This window comes from Solea solea, chromosome 4, assembly GCF_958295425.1.
Source record: "Solea solea chromosome 4, fSolSol10.1, whole genome shotgun sequence".
Taxonomy (NCBI): Eukaryota; Metazoa; Chordata; class Actinopteri; order Pleuronectiformes; family Soleidae; genus Solea; species Solea solea.
The window spans coordinates 10214751-10234448 of record NC_081137.1 but is presented as its reverse complement, the minus strand read 5'-3'; the positions used below and the strand labels follow the sequence as shown (position 1 = coordinate 10234448).

The 19698-nt window shown below is 38.4% G+C and overlaps 2 protein-coding genes across 2 annotated transcripts; one reads left to right on the top strand and one right to left on the bottom strand.

The window, feature by feature from the left end:
* Positions 1-6921: 6921 nt before the first annotated feature.
* Positions 6922-11740, bottom strand: LOC131458662 (terminal nucleotidyltransferase 5C-like). Its single transcript, XM_058627862.1, has 3 exons — positions 11403-11740; positions 8536-9156; positions 6922-7500 (listed from the first exon to the last, which is right to left on the bottom strand). The coding sequence occupies exons 2-3, from the start codon at positions 9148-9150 to the stop codon at positions 6922-6924; spliced, it is 1194 nt and encodes a 397-aa protein (XP_058483845.1). The 5' UTR covers positions 9151-9156; positions 11403-11740.
* A 2107-nt stretch (positions 11741-13847) lies between these two features.
* Positions 13848-18319, top strand: chmp1b (charged multivesicular body protein 1B). Its single transcript, XM_058626477.1, has 8 exons — positions 13848-14033; positions 15464-15561; positions 15653-15799; positions 16248-16316; positions 16399-16506; positions 16613-16656; positions 16804-16876; positions 17655-18319. Exons 1-8 carry the CDS (start codon positions 14018-14020, stop codon positions 17697-17699), a joined length of 600 nt encoding a protein of 199 aa, XP_058482460.1. The 5' UTR covers positions 13848-14017; the 3' UTR covers positions 17700-18319.
* Positions 18320-19698: the final 1379 nt, after the last annotated feature.

Here is a 19698-nt window from a genome sequence, read left to right as displayed (position 1 = left end):
TGTACATTTGTTTTTTTTACACTGTCACCATGACGTCTTTGTATCAGTCATCCGTCACATGTATGGTGTTGATCAGGACATTTAGGCTGCTGTGATAAATAAGCTCCTGCAAAGCTGGTTTGTGTGTCTGTTCTCAGCTCCTTGAATGCTCTGGAACCTGAGATGAGTCACACGAGGGACAAACAAGATTGAGTGACGCACGGCGCTCATACACACCTAGAAACTGCAGACACTGGAGGATCATGGGAATTCAAATAAGTGAATCAAATCAAAACGTATTCATATAGCTACATAGATTATCTCAAGGTTCTTCACATAGTACGGTACAGAGAAAAGAAAACCCAACAGTTCACACAGTGAGCAAACACCAGGCATCAGTGGAGAGGAAAACAACCTTTTAAAATCTCTGACAAGCAGATTCAAACATGTGTAATTCATTTAAACTTAATTATTATATTTTATTTATGTATAGCGCTAAATCACAACAGACATTCTCTCCAAGAGCAAAGGGTTGGGTTCCACCTGCTGTGTGTCCTTTTGCTGTTTTCCATGAAATCTGACACATTGGGTCTGGATATTTTCCTGAGTTTGTAACAGGAAAAATAACTTAAATTGCCATAAATTACATTTTTTGAGAGACATGGTTAAAGAAATATATCTAACAAAATGTGTAACTGACAAAGTGAAGGGTAGGAGATCTGAAATGATTTGAAAAAAGATGGTCAAAGTGGTCAGTGAAAGGGACCACTGCTGATAAGTGAGGTTGATGTTTTTTTCTTGTCTGTTGGGATGAAATTTAATACTCACAGTATTATAATATTTCTACCACAAATCTTGAGGATAATTAACTAGCTAAAAGCTGTATTATTCATATGTATTCACTGGGTGATAAAATAAGGTTGTCATTGTGCAACAAGTGGACTAAGAAAGTATATAATGTAGGAAATTACTATTTAAAAAGGTATATAAAAACAAAAATAAATTACAATTTCTTTAACTCAATTCGAGTCAATAAAATTTTATTTGTATAACGCCAAATCATAACATACATTACGTCAAGGCACAGTACATAGAGCAGAGAAACACAACACTAGGCATCAGTGGAGAGAGAAAAAACAGGAAGAAATCTCTGACAGAACCAGACTCAGAGATGTGCAGCCATCTGCCTTGACCGGTTGCGGTGAAAGGAAAAATGGGGACAGAGGAGAGGTGGGGGACAGAAAGGACAAGAGAGAGACCAGGAGCAGATATACAACAATTGTATCAAGATATAAGTTTAGACAAAATGGTTTTGAGTCAGTGATGACATTACATACCATGTCATACAGTTTATGATAACCTCCAAACACAGGCCAAGCAACTTAGTTTTGCACCTTCACATTGATAACATTTAACTAGTGAACCACTGGGGCAGCCCATGGCCAAGTGGAAAGGGAAGTTAGCTTGTTACTGGATGGTTGACAGTTCCAGTCCCTGCGAGGTCAATGTTGCTCATCTCTGGTTTATGGCTTGTGGCATGGGGTTTTGGTCTGGTTAAATGTCGGTGCCTCCAAACTTTCCTAAAAATGCCTCTGGTTGCCATGGCACCAAGAAACCAACAACTGATACAGTCAAGTAAATTGGCATTTTGTTCAAATTAACACTGAAAATATGATCCTTATGTAGCTTAACTAAAGAAATGGAAATAACAGAAAAAGACAAAAACTCCAGACAAGGAATAGATGTGTTTTTTATTAATATTATTAATGTTATTATTATTATCATTACCATCACAGTAACACAACAATTGCAGCAACTGGTTATTATAACAGGACTATTTCCAACTCTCCACTCGTGAAAACAGTTTTCGATCAGTTCACAACATACAGCATTACCCAAAGTCTCCAGATACAACACACTTTATCACTTTAAAGCTACAAAGGACACGGCTGCACACACTTGTCAACAACACGTCAACATTTCAACTGAGAAAACATTATTTACTCAACAACAGCTACTGTAAGTGCATACATCGCTCACATCTCCAAACAGTGACTACATGTACTGTATCTATATATGCATGATCACAATAAACAACACACAGGGACAGAGTTTTTAAAAAACAACAACTGCTGGTAGTCATTGCAGGCTGCTTCAATAAAATGTGCAGGAACAACACAGGCGGAGTAACATCCACAGTCACAGTCAGGACGGGGTCTCACACTCAAATAACCTGGGGGCCACTAAATGTCCAGTCTGGTCAGCAGGGGGATGGTCAAGTAAAAAAAAGTCCAACTTTTCATAGAAAAAGCAAGCCCAAAAATCATGATATCACAGTAATGACATTTCACAGAATTTCAAAATAAAAGTTTTATTTTTAAAATGGAATGATATATAGTTCAAAATAATAATAAATAATATTATTTTTATAAATGTTTTATTTATGATGCAAAATTAATCTGTAAATCAAAAAAAGGATACAAAAATACCTTATTATAACTTGATATTTAGTGGCAGGCCATATGAAATTGATTGGAGACCTTGGTTTAGTCCCTCCTTAATACATTCTTTTTTCAATAGATCTTCTCTGATTGTTTTTCAGTTCATCATTTCTGGTCTTGAACCATATTGGTTTTATGTTTTATGTACCAATACCGAATAAAACTGACAACTTTTATTTATTTTATCTGTTGATATGGAGCATATGTTGTAATGCAAGTTTTGGAAAGTGGCCTATACATTGGTAAAATGGTAAAAGCCCTAGTCTGAAAGTGGCTCGGTGAATGGGTGTGGAAAATTGGAGGTGGGATGGGCAAACGGAGATGAAGAAAAGGTATTAAGTGACTTTTTGACATGTTTCCTGTACACACATTAATCATGTCAGCACACTCAAGAAAGTGAATGAGAATGTTGCCATAAATCCTACAGGAAGGCCGTTATTTTGGATTGACCGTCCAGTTTTTTGGTGATTTTGGCAATTTTGCACCTATTGTATTATTCAATTCAATTCAATTCAATTCAATTTATTTTTATTTGTATAGCGCCAAATCATAACATACATTATCTCAAGGCACTGTACATATTATAATAATAACAATAATAATAATAATAATAATAATAGTAATAATAATAATGATGATTATAACAACAATAATAATAATAACCACAACAACAGGAGCTTTCAAAGTCTGAAATGTGCTGTCCAATATGAGCCTGGTTGCAAGTGAATTTCTGTTTGTAAAACCTAAACACAGTGCTGACAAATCCCAAATCCCGAGGCTTCAGGTCTTGAGGGTTTCATCATGACCAGTTGCCACTTGTTACTAACACATGATCAGCGCTGACTCAGCTGTATGCACCATACTGGCCGTCTGCACTGAGAACCAGCATAAGATGGATGCTATTAAAAACATGGCAGCCAGTGGGGACACAAGGAAAGACAGATTTGAGTCACTCAAAGCTCCAGTTGCAATAATGCTGGACTCACATGTACTCGGCGTCATGGAGGCGTCAACTCAAACACTTCTCATTCACTTTGAATGGAGCAGCTTCAAGCAACACTGAACTGCATCGACGGTCCGTTGCTATGCTTTACTCAAGTGTCATTTCAAGCATTAGCCAATCAAATCATCCATTCACCATCCACCGCTTTATCCTCCACATGAGCACTGACAAAAATGTTTTTAACACCCAAAAAAAGGCCTGTTCTTGGCCATTCTTTTTTTTTATACACTGAATGTAAAAAAAACAACAGTATCACTGATCTATTTCTTTGACCAGATCAGTAACACTTTGGTGCATTTATTATCATTAGTAAATGCTGTTCAATAGTTGTCATCAGTGAACACAATAATAACTGTTAACCATTCATGGGAGTACTGCATTACTGAGCTATAATTAAGCATTTATTAACCATTTGTTCATAGCATCATAGCATCTTTATTAAGGCTCACAAGGAGCCTTAATAAAGATGCTATGATGATTTGTGGAACATTTTCCTTCTTTACAATAAGACTCACAAACAACATTAACCTAAATAACATTAATAAATGCTTATTTAAAACATTAATTAACTGCTAGTGAATGCTTATTGAACACTTAATTAATGAACACTTATTGTGAAAGATAATATAGGTATAACGTTACATTAGCAATATTTTGTATTTCCATGTCATCGCTGCTCAAGTCTCAATGTGTTTGATGATTATTCTGACTATTATTATTATTATTATTATTATCGGACCATTTCCATCCCTGGACATTTTCATGTAGGCTACGTCTGAGATTCTAATTTAAGCAGCATGACTTACTCATCCATTTTGTTTTTGCTAAAGATTGATGCCCAACATGTAGGAAAGATAATGAATTTTTTATGCGAAAGCTTAATTCCCTTTATGTCAGGGATTATATTTCATGCTGTTTTTTTTCCTGATTATTGAAAGTGGTTTAAACTTTCTTTTATCTGTGAAGGACAAGAACAGTCTATCTCTCTGTCTGTCTGTCTGTCTGTCTGTTTTATGTGTTGTAATTGACAGTTTTCTTTGTGTATCCAACCTTGTGTGTCTTGAAGGTTCCACCACATTCTGCCACGTTACAAACACTTGAGATGACATCTTATATACAGGTACATTCACGAGATACACAACATATCACATGACTGGAAAACCACGGCAGATCCTGTTACTGCCAAACGTCTAATGTCCTATACACTGAATACACAGTTACATCCATGTGCTGAATTTAACTCTACACAGAATTAGCCACAAACAACAGCCACATGGAGTTTGAACCTATTCAAACATTAAAGGGATAGTAGAGATGTTTCAAAGTGTGGTTATATGAGGTACTGACACATTGTCAGTGCAGACTGTGCTGTGTCTGTGACCCTTGCACTGAGAGCCAGCCTGAGACATAGAGGCTCACTCAGAGAAAATCATGGCTGCCAGCAGGGACACAAAGAAAAACAGGTTTTAGCCACTTAACAAAAGAATCTAATAAAGACTAATGAACTAAACTGCTCAATCTATCTCAATTCTATCAGAATGAATTGCTCACCACTAAAGCGAATTCTAATTTGTTCTTGTATGTGAGGATGTGCAACCTTTGCAATAACCTTTTGTGTTTTCACACAGTTTAAGATTTACTGTATGTTTTTGTTATTTTGTGAATTTGATCTGTTTTCTCTCAAGTGTTCCTGCTTGACAGTGAGCTAAAGCAGGGTTCTCTTCAGATACTGCACACTTAATCTGGTGACTTTATTATGAGTCTTTTGTTATGCAGTTAAATCTGTTTTTCTTCCCTGCTGGCATCTAGGGATGTCCCGATACAACTTTTTCGCTTCCGAATCGATACCGATATTGCAGCCTTGAGTGTATTGCCGATACCGATATTGATCCGATACGATATCAGCACGAATCATACATACTTTATTGACTTATTTTGTAGTGTGGAATGTTAGAATAGGCTTGATCAAGTGATATTACTGAAACAGAAAACAATAGTCAGCAACAGTAGGTATGAGGAAAAACTGACCCATTTATTATTAACCAATGGTTACATAAATGTTAACCTTCAACATAAGAATATTGGATTTTTTTGCCATGTTAATATCATACCGTCTGTGGTTAACTTCATCAGGAGGAAAGTACCAAGTGATCATGGGGGTGTTTTCAGAGCACCCGCGTTTCACAAGTAACAGCGTGTCTTCAGAGAACACCCCCCTTGTTTTCACTATTTTGGATTAGCCCAACCCACACAGGGTGAGCGAGCGACTCGTCCAGCAGGTAAATCCGGAGCCCGGGGACCGGCCCCGCAGACGTACTTAGCTCCGTGTGTGGAGCTTCAGGACACATTTAAAACACACAAAGCTCTTGGCATGGCAGTTTTTGGGGTATAAGTAACAAACGGAGGCTGTTGAAAGTCGACAGGTGGCGCTGGTTTATGAAATAATGTTGTTTTAGCAGCTCGCCTCAGGATGAGCTAGTGTGGTGCTAACGGCTAACTCGCGCTCACTGTGCGGCTTCGTAGCCTCTGATTTCAGAGGTTAAAGAAAAATGTTTAACCTTTGAAATATCAGTAGCACACACACACACACACTGTTGTTGTGATCACGTGGGCTACGTGCATCCAACATGCAGAGCCCACGTGATAGAAGTGCTGGGGCAGAATGGACTGTTGTATCGGAGCGCTTATATCGGAGATTTTAGAGGCAGTCCGATATGCTTTTTTTTGGCTGATATCGGACCAATATCTGATATCAATATCGGATCGGGACATCCCTACTGGCATCCATGTTTTCAGTGCAGGGTGGCGCACTTAGCATAGCTACCCAGCCAGCATGTCCATGTGGGTCCCTAAAGGATTATAACTAGGCTGACAATATGGGTCCCAAGTGAGTTATGCAGTGGGTTCAGTAACTTAGGCCATAACCTTATGGGGCTCACATGTACATGCTGACTATGTGCCAGTGCCTCATACAACCACTTTTCAAAAACTCTGAACTATCCCTTCAGTGTTCATCATTATTCAAGCTAAGATTTTTGTTTCAGAGATAATATTATAACATATATGCTGTAGCTTTATTTGCAGCCATAAATGAATGATCACATTGCAACGACCTCTTCAATACCAGCTGTAAGTGAGCTCCCACCAAAACTGAGCTGAAACAGCAGTGAACAATCAAGTTCCCTCCACTTCAATGAAATCCTTTGAATCTTACCATTTCTTTCCTTTTATAAAGTCTCCATCTTGAAAAGTGACCTATAGAGCCATTTCAACACTGAACTTTTAGGATCTTTCATGTCATAAGCAGGAGGGATTTCAAAGGATTAAACAACACTATGCCCGTGGTTGCCTGCTGCTTCTAAAACTTCCATGCGTGCCTGTGCTTGCAGAGCACCATGCTGACAGCTGCCATGCCTCCCCGTGGGTGTGTCTCTGTAGCTAGACCAGGCCAGTCTGCATGTGGACATGCAGAGGGTAGGGGTGGTAGACCAGTGGGGGCTGGGCCTGAGCGATGAAGTAGCTGCTGTAAATGGGCTCAGTCATGTAAGGAGCAGGCTGATAAAAGCAGGTGACATTGGCAGTGTTGGGGATGGCGTTCTGCTCGCCCAGCACCCTCAGAGCCAGGACTGTGATCATGTTGAGCGTCTGTCTCCTCTCATGCCCCATCAAACACACTGTGCTTTCGTCTATCACGCGCCGCAGGGTCATCAGGTAGTCGTACTTGCTCGTCTCCTCGTTGCCAATGAAATGGTGCTGCAGGTAGGCCTCGATTTTCCGCTGCTGCTCGCTCACGTCGGGGAAGTCGATGAAGAAGCGAGAGCACATGTATCGCTCCAGGGACTTGATCTCTGTCTCACTGGTCGGTGTGAAGTTCCTTACCAGCAGGTCACTGTATTTTAACAGGCCCCCTCCTCGGATCTCCTCTGGACTGTGGGTGGCAATGAGACGGTGGCGAAGGTGTTCCATTGCCTGCTCGAAGTCTCCGTACATGCACTCAGCTTCCACAGTGATAGTGGGCTCCCCCACTGCAGACCAGGAGCTGTTTGGTTCAGTGTTTGTCAGCTCAGGCTTCTGCTCATCAACCTGAGGCTGTGTGGCTGCATTTGCTGCACAAGTGACATTTGTTTGAGTCTCTGAATGAGGAGGCGTCTGTAAGTGTTTTGGTTTAACAGTTTGCTGTACAGTCTCCTTTGAGTCAGTGCCACCCTGAAGTGAACTGACTGGACTGTCTGTGGGAACTGTAAGAACATCTTTACCCTTGCAGCTCTCCGACTCAGAGCAATGAACCTGACCACTATCCAGCGGAGGCCTGGACTGTAGAGGTTTGGGGATTTCAATGGGTGGAAACAGCTGTGTTGTAAGATCTGACAGATCAGGAAGAAGAGACCATTTTTCAGGCTTACTGTTCATCTTGCGTGATATTTTTCTTTGTAATTTCGGTGAAGGGCAACAGTCTGGTACAGCATCCTGTGATGTGCTACACGTTTTCTTTGCTGGAGGGGGGAAGGAGAATTCGAGGTGTGAATCCTGCAGGTCTGAGGTCTTTTCAGCAGCACCGCTCACCGGGTCCACTTTGAACTGAGATGTTTCCTCACATTGGTCTTGTGGAGCTGACTTTTTTATGGAATCTTGTGCATCACAAATCTCTTTGTTAGCCTGCCCCTTTAAACATGCACGTGTTACCAGCTGATCCCTGACTTCTGTAAATAAGGTTTTTGGTGCGGTAACCAAAGGATAATCACTGTGAAACTGTCCTTTCTCTTCCCCAGTTCCATCACACAGCTCAAACACAACATCCACTTCCACTTCTTCCTGCTGTATGTCGCTGCTCTCAGGTTCTAACACTTGCTGCGCCTCGTGATTTTCATCATGGTTTGTCCTTGCAGCTGCAAGCTCTTTACTGCACACATCAACTGTTTTCTCTGAACAAGGACTCGCTCCGCTGGCTGTCATTGCTGATTCTTTTTCATTATCTTTAACATATGGAAGAATGACGGCTTGTTGTTGTTGCTCTTTGTTTTCGTCCTCTTCTCTTTTAGACAACTTCCCAGCTTTCGATGCCAACTTTCCTCCTTGTTTCCTTTCTGTCTCCCAGTAGGACTCTAACATGCGATCTAATATTATCTGGAAGGAGTCTACGCTGAACTCAAACTGTCTGCGAAGGGAACTGACAAACCTGAGTCCAACAGTCTTAGCTCTGTTGTTCGACAGCGAGATAAGGCTCCACCTGTCATGCTCATTGAAAACTTTAACCATTTTTTGCACGTAGGCTTCCTTCATTGTCAGGCAAGTAATTTTCCGTCTGTTTACTCCACAAGGAAGGAGGTCTCGAAGGCTGCCCAGCACCACGTCCTTTATTACCTGGAAGTCCTCCTGTCTGGGCAGCTCCACTCCAAATATGATGTCTAAGTCTCTGTATTCCAGACCGCTGTTACTCACCAGGACATGGCTGGCAGTGGCTCCGTTGAGACGTATATCTTTCACCTGGATGTCTCTTTCCAGCAGCCGATCTTTTACCACTCGAATTATATCTTTTGCTCTCACCTGCAGTGTGGGGAAATTTCCTCGCCCATGGATCGGGATTACCTCGGTCAAGACTTTGTCCAGAGCTTGGACTTGTTCAAGCGTCAAACTGTGGAATCTCTTCTCAGTCTGAAGCTCCATCATCTGTACCTGTAAAAGAGAAGGTTGAACCTGCTTATCACACTTTAGCTGCTTTCAGACCCTGCACTGCACTCCAAAGAATCTCAAAAGTTGTCTATTGGAGCTCTATATATGAATGCAAGTGTCCACAGAAGTCGCTCTGGATATTCTCCACAGATGCCTTTGCCTGGTCTAATCTCCAGAATGATTAGATCGTGTATGTGTACGCATGTTTGCCACCCCTGTCCTAGACCTTCTTACATTTGCACACACCTATCTGTGAGAGTGAATTTGACTTATTAAACTCATCCTTAATACACACCAGTAGTAAACACACAAATCACAAACCAATTATTTTTCTAGTGAAAAAAACAAAACAAAAATGTGCTTATTTTACTTTCTTGAAAATCTATTTTAGCAGTGAATACACGATGCAGTGTATTCATCCCATGGTCTCAGATCTTTGTGTTTTAAGTCACAGCCTCTGTTTACTATTTACACTGTTCTACAAATCCCTGATGCACATGGAGCAGAAATCAGCCATAAAACTGCTTATTTCTACTTACTGATGCCTTAGAACTATGAGAAACCCCTTGATGGTGAAACTATTTATTGTACCCTCATTTAATTAATGTTGTAGTCTGTCTGTGTTATGTTTTTGTTCAGTTCTATGTCATATCCTATCCAGCTTGTGTTCAGCAGTCGCCATGTTGAATTTCCTCCATGATCATGAGCCCATCTGCTGGTTCCTAGTGACTCACCTGTGTGTCATCGACTCTCAGCTGCAAAAACAACCTGCTCACTGCACCTGTATGTAAAGCATTCGTCTATGGAGCTGAAGCTTGTCACACCCTTGTAGCATTATAATGCTGTGGTTATACTGTGTGAGCTTGACTGCATGATGAACAGCATGCAGCTGATTGATGATACGTGCTTTCCTGCTGTTGTGATGTGACAATGTATTTGTAAGAGAGAGAGAGAGAGAGAGAGAGAATAGCACGTCATCATAAATGACTCACTCACTGCTGAGGAAAATGTCAGAGCATTATCAGTAGATTTAAAAGGACATTCATATTCTCAGACAGATAAACAACATAATCATCCTTGAACTCACTTTTTAAGAGTTATATTTTAAATTATTAATGTTTTTTAAAAGGAGAAAGTGAATTTTGTTAGTTTGTAGTTCACATTGGATTTTGTTGAGGCACAGAATCACAAAAACAACATTTACAGAAAGGTCCTTTTGTGTGTGTGTGTGTTATTGTATGTGTTACCTCTTCAGGACCTTTTCTGTCACAAACACTGACCTTGTCAGGTACTCCTCATGGAGACCAAAACCTGGTCCTAATGAGGGAGAACCTCATTTCTGAGGAAGTGTTTAAGTTTAGGGCTGAGGGAGGTTTTGTAACTTTTTTTTCCTGCTGCTCTACCATATCAACACTCATGCATGGTCTCTCCTAGGCTTGCAAGGCACTGTCTCTTTGTGCATCATCTACTATTTTCATCAGTGCTTTTCTGAAGCAGGTTAAATGAATGAATTTTATTTGATATAAAAGTTGCCCACTCGTCAATCACTTCCTCCTGGTGTCAGATCTGGCCTCCTGCCTCCTCAGCCTGTCACCGGGATTGTCAATGGGAATTCAATTATTTCAATGCAGTGACTGGGCACAGAGAAGTGTTGCCCACAGCGGCCTCTGGTGGATATAATGGGTTACTACACGAGCGTGGTCCTGCAGCAGGACCGTTCTCCTGCCTCTTGGCTTCTTCATAGATAAGACTTTATGAGTCATACAGCCACTGAATGAACCATCGCTCACTTGTTATTGGCTCTCTCCAGAATTCTTTCCCTGTGTGCTGAAAAACAACAACAACACCAAAATGCACCACTTCAGGTGGCCTTCACTCACTGTCTGAATAAGTGAGCCTGCTAAACTGAACACATATTCAATACGTTATGTTATCAGCTTATAGGTTGTTGTGATCTAGAGACATACAGAACATGTGGGCACTTTTGCACAAACACTACAGTTATTATATATTACTCTCTCTCTCTCGCTCTCTCTCTGTGATATTTTGAACTTAAAAAACACAATTAGTTTTACATGAATCACAAATGTTCATTGTATGTGGCAAATGAGTTCATTTGTGTTCAAAACTATAAAAAATTCAGTGATGATGATGATGAGGGGAAATAAACATGAGGGTTATTTATGTCATGAATCACACACAATAAATAATACAACAGTGAGTGAATATTAAAGGGGGAAAAAACTCACCTGCTTTTGTGGCCAAATTTCAATCAAGTCACCCGACCGAAGAGATAATGAGTGACAACAACGGCTTTATCCGAGCTCTGTGAAAGAGGTGGATGCTGAAGTTACCACAGATACTTCCAGTCTCTCAGCATCAGCACTGCCACTGTTTCCATGGTAATTAGGCGTCACCAGATTTAGGGTAAATCACGACGCTGGCTCACCGACCCTGACCACTTAACTTTAAGAAGAACGCTACATCCAAACAGTTTGATAAAGTTTGACTTGTTGTTGGAACACAGTGATGTGTCAGATGGAACTGCCGGAGTGCCACTGCACTGCTGCTGCTGCTGCTGCTGCTGCTGTTGGCTGCGGGGTGAACACATCACATCAGGCAAGAGAGGAGTGAGTCATCCTCCTCTCCACTCCTCTCCTCTCCTCTCCTCTCCTCTCCTCTCCTCTCCTCTCCTCTTCTCTCTGTCATACATCATCATCCACATCCACACCTGATTAAACTAATGCTCAATTGCCCCCCTACACACAGAGAGAGAGAAAAACTATTCTTATTAGGACTATTTATTGACTACCATTACCTTAGACTACCGAATCCACCCATCATTACCAGTTAACGTCTAACCTTAACCTAACCACAAATCACATCTGAAACCTTTTTAACCAGTTCCTCACCAGGTTATGGTCTACATGAGGACTAGAGGTAAAAACCCCAGACACATTCTCACGTGGCATTCTAACCCTAAAACCAGATTTAAACCCCCAAAAAGCCCTTTAATAATATGAGGACCAGCCAAAATATCCTCACTTTCACAAAATGTCCTCATTCCCAATTTTGTTGGTCCTCAACCCACAACACATACAAGAACACACACACACAAAATTGGATTCCTAACCTAAACCATAACTAGTCCCCAATGCCTAGCTACCCTTTCAATGATTTCCATTCATCTGGACAACCTAAACAAAACATTGTTTCTAACCATAACCAGTTAATACCTTACTCTGACATTAACCTAACCACAATTCAAATTGTAAACATAACCAGTTCTTCAGAAATGAGGTTCTGCCTCAGTAGGACCAGGTTTTGGTCTCCATGGGGCATACTGGTCGTGACAAGGTCATTGTTTATAAAAATGTGTAGCAGGTGTGAAAAAGGCCTTTAAAGTAAGAATGCTTTCACAAATATAAATTCTAATTGCTTATTTTCATTCATTTACAAAATGCAGAGTGAGCTAAGTGTAAATCAAATCACTATTGAGTGTGACCAAACTTTGCCTTGTAAATGTAATAAATTTGTCACTTGCACACAAGAACTCAGCAGGTAGGTTGTTCCAAACATCTTGAAGAACAGATTTCTGTGGATGTAGTCTGTCTTTCTGTCACACTCAATGATGTTGAGATCAGGGCTCTGGGCTTTATGCTGAAGATAGTTCTTGATGACATCGGCTCCCTGATTTTATTGCATGATGGATAAATATCTGCTTGTATTTCTCATCATGAAGGACACTATTAATCCTGACCTGATCCCCAACTCTATTTACAGAAACGCAGCCCGAATCGCAAGGAACCTCCACCATGCTTTACTGCTGCCTGCCTGCAGACAGTCATTATTGTACCAATCTCCAGACCGTCAGTGAACAAACTCCCTCCTGCTACAACAAAATACTCAAAATTATTACTCATCAGTCCAGAACTACTACACTTACTAATTTCACGGTGCAGTTGTATAATTTTACTGTCATTGGTGTTTGCTCAACAATTAATATAAAACCAAAATGAAAATCAAGTAGTCATATTTATAATGTAACAGCCTATTTCCATCCAATACAATAATTTGCTAATCATCTAAGCTTCTGAGAAGCCAATAATTATGACATGATTAATAAGTTCTACTTTTAAATGTGCAAGAAACACTGAGGTAGGAAGTGACCTTGCCAAGTTGTTCACATCACAGCATTAAACTATTTGAAAGGATTGAGCACATATACAAATTCAAAGTCTAGAAAAGATCAATTATTATAAATCCAATGACTTGGAAAACAATAAAGTATATAGTGTGGCTATATAATAAAGTATTTTACATGTACAAATATATACAAATATATGACATTGAAGATTTGTGATACAAAATATGAAGGCATTTCATTTCAACAAAATGCAAATTAAAAAATTGTATTTTGTATTTGAAATACGTCTTTTAATGTATATATAATTCGGTTAATACGTTTAAAACACAGTGTTTAATTTGTCCGACTTTATTTTCAGAATTCTGGCTTTAATCTCGGAATTCTTAGAAAAAGAATGTTAATGTTAAAAGAATTTTAACTTTTCATATATCTTCTTAAAATGTATATTATTTTCATATTTTCATTCATATTCAAAGGAGGAGGAAGGGTCAGCCCCGCCCCCTACTGACGTCAAATAGAATACAGCCGCCACGTGACTACTGACGTACGTGATATTTTGGTAAAACACCAGGAAGTAGGTTAGGAGACGACGACCGAAACCACGAAAAGCCTTAAGTTTCACTGACTAGTTTGTTTAATTTAACTGTTATTGTTCGTTAACGTGTCAGGACACTTTCACAGAATAACGATTGAAGGTTTTGGAGCAGCTGCGTCAAGATGTCGAAAATGGACAGTATCCTTTTACTGAAACAACCGAGATATAGCGGTGGGTATGAGCGCTCACTGAGCACAACACGACAGGCTGGGGAGATTTCTGCCTTTTAAATCGACGAAACGTTGATAAATATGTCACATTTCCGCTGATAAAACTAGTCCTGTTTAATTTAATAACGTAGTCTTGTTTAAGTCAATTCCAGAGATCGTAAATAGGCAAGCACTGGACTGAAGGCCTGAAGGCTAATGTGTTACAGTGTTGGAAATACCCAATTACTCACACCTGGATCTAACAACTGAACCACCACACTCTTTATACTCGAAGTTGATTTTATCTCCGTAACTTAATTTACCTGGTATTCTCTAATTCAACAGAGGACTACTTTCAGTTTTAACAAGAATGACATCAACACAATGTCAACAATTGAAGTTTCACTTTAATTTGTGCAGTTACATCATTATTTGTCACCACTAGCCCGTGTTTTTCACTGCTATATTAAAGCTTCACAAAGTCAGGATTTTTCAGACCAGTGTAGAAATTATGATTTTATTAATATGTATTTGTGATTTTAGGAAATATTTAGTTTGAAGAATTTGTAACACCAACCAACAACATAAGATTGATCCTTTTTTAAAGAATTGTGACCATGATGCACCCAATGCTGATATAGGTCTGAATTTGTCATATGAATCTAATTGTACTTTACACTAGGGATGGCACAATACCAATATCACAAACTTGAGTATCTGTTGATGCCGATATCAGAACGATACAGTCATTTTAGACCTTTTAAACTAAGCTGTTAGTTTAAGCTGTTAATAACACATTTGTCAGCCATTTGAAGCTATTTCGAATACATAATTCTCCAAGGGTGTAACAAACATTCTTCTCCCATGAAGAAGTAATAAACAGGCCACAACATGACTCAGCTAAAATGCTGTTCCTTACTTTACAGTCAAGCTAAATTATTTGGGAAAAATATCTAATTGTGAATTTTCTCACATGCATTGCAATTGTTATGTGATTTGTGATATACTTAGCAATGCAAGCTTCATTTCATTATTCATGATTTAATAGATTTTTTTTTGAAGTAATGAAGCATCTTAAAAATATTATCAACTGTATAGGCTAATGAAAGAATGAGAACTTAAATACACAGTATGTCATTTCTGTCACTGGGGTCCCTCAATCAAAACAACAAAAGACCTCGGTCAGCTGAAGCAGGCATCTTAACACATTTTCCAACCAGATACTTTGAATGATGTGATACAAATGCTCTTCTTTAGCTAAATGTGTACCTCATGATAGAATACATGGTAGGTCAATAATTATGCAAGTTAAAACAAGAGACCTGGAATTGTTCTATCGCTCGAACAACAGGATTCAGCTGATGGTAAAAACGTGGACCTGTTTGTTTGTCGGTTGTTTTTCTTTAACTTACGTTTCAGAACATCTCTTCAATTTAAAGTTTGCTGCTAAAGACCTCCAAAGAAATGCCAAGAAATGTGACAAAGACGAAAAAGCAGAGAAGGCCAAAGTCAAGAAAGTAAGTTGCACCTCTGAATGAAGCCAGTGGTCAAGATAACACAAGAAGGTTGAAATATGTCACTGAAGCACTTTATGGATGTCATCTCTAGGCCATCCAGAAAGGGAATATGGAAGTGGCGAGGATCCATGCAGAGAATGCCATCAGACAGAAGAACCAGTCGGTCAACTACCTGAGAATGAGCGCTCGGGTGGACGCAGTCGCGGCAAGGGTTCAATCTGCACTCACAATGAACCAGGTACATTGAAATTAGGCTCAATGCATATTAGCAAATCAGCTACAGGGTAAAGCAGGGGTGTCAAACTCAAATGAACTGGGAGCCAATGACTAAATGTATTACATTCAACATTTAGTTATATATATATGTGTATATGTATATATATATATGTATATGTGTGTATATATATATATATATATATATATATATAAAAACTAAATGTATTACATTCAACATTTAGTTTTATATATATGTGTGTGTATATATATATATACATACAGTATATATATATATGTGTATATGTGAATATGTAGATATATACATATATAGATATGTGTATGTATATTTGTGTATGCGATAATTACAACCACATGACTTGTTATTACTATTATAAGTAGTAGTAGTTGCTAGCTAACAGACTTCTGAAAAGTGAAGGTGTCTGAGGTACTGATTGTGTTTAATTTTACAGGTGACAAAATCTATGTCTGGAGTGGTAAAAGGCATGGATGCTACTCTGAGGAGTATGAACCTGGAAAAGGTATATTTGTTTAAACATGAACTTGCTCTCTCTCTTTCTTTTATTCTTTGCGTCATCAAACAATTCACCTTTTTCTTCCTAGATTTCTGGACTCATGGACAAATTTGAACACCAGTTTGAAACTCTGGATGTTCAGACAGCCCAGATGGAAGACACCATGAGCAGCACAACAACACTCACCACTCCACAGGTGAATTTCTCTACTCTACTCTTCACAATCTTTTCTGTTTCTCTTACAGTGTCTCAAAAAAAACCCACAATCACTGTAAAGCTAATGTTAAAAATCTGTGTCTCAGAATCAAGTGGACTCGTTGATGCACGAATTGGCTGATGAAGCAGGGTAAGCTTTTCATTTATATAATTAACATAGCCTGCAGTGTAAATGGCAGTCAAGGAATAGATAAACATTAAGCATTATTCTGTAATGTACGTAGTGAAAGCAAAGATGTAAAAGTAGTTGAATTGTTGGGTGGTTCATCGTGTTTAGGTTGGACCTGAATATGGAGCTCCCACAAGGACAGATGGGATCAGTGGGTACCAGCGTGGCCTCTGCAGAACAGGTAACACTTGCCATTCATTTTATTTTTCAGTAAGCTCACATGTGTCATATATCATCTTGACTATATGAAGAACAAAACCTCGCTACAATTACTGCTATATGTACCTGATTATTTATCTACATATATGTGTATATATATATAAGTATACATATAAAAAGTTCAGGTTTTGAAGTGTGGTTGTGTGTACTGTATATTCTCAAGGTATTGTAAAACAGGTGTAGCTTTTATTAGGTGAATGTTTTAGGGCTACGATCTGTTTTTCCATGTGGCCTTGAACTTTTTATGGACGAAAAAGTAGTTGTTTTACACAAAGTCGCAACGTTTTTTGGAATGTGTGTTGGGCAAAATCATGACCATCTCATCCTCTTCACACCTGCAACAGAAGGTTCACATTTGTAGTTCAACAAAGGGGTTAGCGTTCAAGACCTTTGGCTGAAGTTCATGTCTCTTCCTATGCTTAAGATTTGAAGTCTATGATTATCATAGGTTGCCAGCAGCCATGTTTCCAGGGAAAGTGAACATTTGTGTATTAGACAGGGTAAAGTTTTTCTTGTGATTTTTAAAATACAATACTCCCCTATTCTGTGAAAAATCCTAAACCTTCACTTGTCATTTAGATGAAAGTGAAAATAATACTCGTAATGAAAATTAAAATCAGTCTACAAACAATTGTAAATTGTCCAATGAAACATTCTCCAGTTAACCCTTTTTTAAAATGTATTGTTTAGCCATTATCATCTCCTTAATTCTGCATGTATTTGCTTTCTCTTGTTTAAAGGATGAACTGTCTTCAAGGCTGGCCAAACTCAGAGATCAAATGTAAAGGAACACCGCAGTGGACAGCACTACCTGAATATTACTCCCAAATGCTTTTTATCTACACCATGTCTTCTCTTTCCGTCTCATGTCTCTTTCTTGAAAAATGACAGTATCATTTTTTGTTTTTTGACTGGTTCTGTGTTCACAATAAACCTGAACAATTTGAATTATTCGTCAGACACTATAAACTAATTCATGCTGGGAATGGAAAATTTATATATTCTTAGATATGCATCATTACTAATAAATAACGCCATTCATAAATATGTATTTTAAAATTCCATACATTACAATAATAGAATATTGTCTATATGTGAGTTCCATATACTTGGGGTGTTAAAGCTTAAGGGTTATATATTGGATGATGTTTAAAGTTTGTATTGATTTGTTCATGATTGCAGAAGACATGTATGCCTTTATGAGTGGAAAGACCCTCAAACCCCCCCCCCCCCCCGCTCTGTTGTTGATATGTTGTCTTTTACTAAATTCTGATGGATGATCTCTAAGAAGAGAGTCTGCGTTTCTCTGGTCAGCTTTAAGTGTTTTCACTGATTGCCTGAGAAGTGGGTTACAGTTTGGAGATTACATACAGTAAGCAAACAATAAAATTTTACAATACTTTTATTGCTCTGCATTTTTAATAAATCCACCATTTTTAGTGATTAGAGAATCTATAACCATAACTCCGATCAGATGGCAGAGTACTGGCAAAAAGTCCTGGGTTTGTGACATGGTCTGACCAAGGACTTTTTTTTTGTTTGTTTTTTTTAAAGGAGTGTGTGTGTGGGGGGGTCCACAGACTGGGGATGACGTCATAATTTAGTAATATCTTATTTCTAGTGCAATAATACAATTATACCATGTTATTTCAAAATACTGTTGCATACCACCAGTGTAATACCTTGTAATACGACATGTAACATTTTTGTATCATGCATGTATAATAGCACTAAAAGCATTACATAAGCATACTTCACCTTTATTAAGGTACAGTATAAGCATTGCGGAACTTTTTTAATTAAGCATTTATTAACCATTATCAACCTTTACTCCTACATTGGCTCCCAGTGTGTTACAGGATAGATTTTAAAATTATTTTATTTGTGTATAAATGTCTTGATGGTCTAGCTCCAATTGCTGTAGCCATATGTGCCTCTGCAGTCTCGAAGATCAGCTGATCAGCTGCTCTTAGTGGTACCTAAATCGCAGCTGATTCTCAGAGGGGGACACGCTTTTGCAGTATTATTATTGTTATTGTTATTGTTATTGTTATTGTTATTATTATTATTATTATTATTATTGTTATTATTATTATTATTATTATCAGTATTATTTCTTTTTTAATACTACTGTACAGCCCTTTGGTCAACTGTTTTTTTGAATGTACTTTATGAATAAAATAGGATTGGATTGGATTGGATTTATAAATGTTGCTGGTGACCCTTGAAAAGTTGGAAATGAATGTTCAGTATCTGTGTGGTTGTTTAAGGTTCACAAGGAGTAAAGATTAGTAAAGATTAACATTGGTTAGAGGACGGTGGATCCTCTTTACAACAAGGGTAATGAGGAGCATTAATATAGGTTAAAAATGGTTAACAAATTCCTAATTATAGTTAAGTAATTATTAACACATTAAGTACTTATTGAGTACTCCCATAAACAGTTAACAATTATTACTGTGTTAATTGATGGTTCCCAGTCGCTTTATAAACACTTACTTTAATTTAAACTTAATAACACATTATTAAATGTTGACTTAAAACATGTAAACAATGTAAATATATATCCATCCATCCATCATCTACTGCTTTATCCTCCACCAGAGGGTCGCGGGGGTATATATATATATATATACATATATGATTTAAAAACCTATGCTAATACGTTTTATGTAGGTTTTATACAAACTGAACCTAAACAGAACTGGTAGATCCAAATGTTTGTTTGTGTGTGTGTGTGTGTGTGTGAAAACAGGGCTGTTTTGGCATTTCCCAATTCTTAAG

What these genes read in the sequence shown, in the direction of transcription:
- LOC131458662 (XM_058627862.1), bottom strand. Translation starts at nt 9,150, where the DNA reads ATGATGGAGCTTCAGACTGAGAAGAGATTCCACAGTTTGACGCTTGAA. An exon ending in GAGGAAAGTTGGCATCGAAA is followed by an intron (nt 7,501 to 8,535) that starts GCTGGGAAGTTG and finishes GCAGTGGGGGAG; the next exon opens with CCCACTATCACTGTGGAAGC.
- chmp1b (XM_058626477.1), top strand. An exon ending in AGAAGGCCAAAGTCAAGAAA is followed by an intron (nt 15,562 to 15,652) that starts GTAAGTTGCACC and finishes TGTCATCTCTAG; the next exon opens with GCCATCCAGAAAGGGAATAT. An exon ending in GAATTGGCTGATGAAGCAGG is followed by an intron (nt 16,657 to 16,803) that starts GTAAGCTTTTCA and finishes CATCGTGTTTAG; the next exon opens with GTTGGACCTGAATATGGAGC.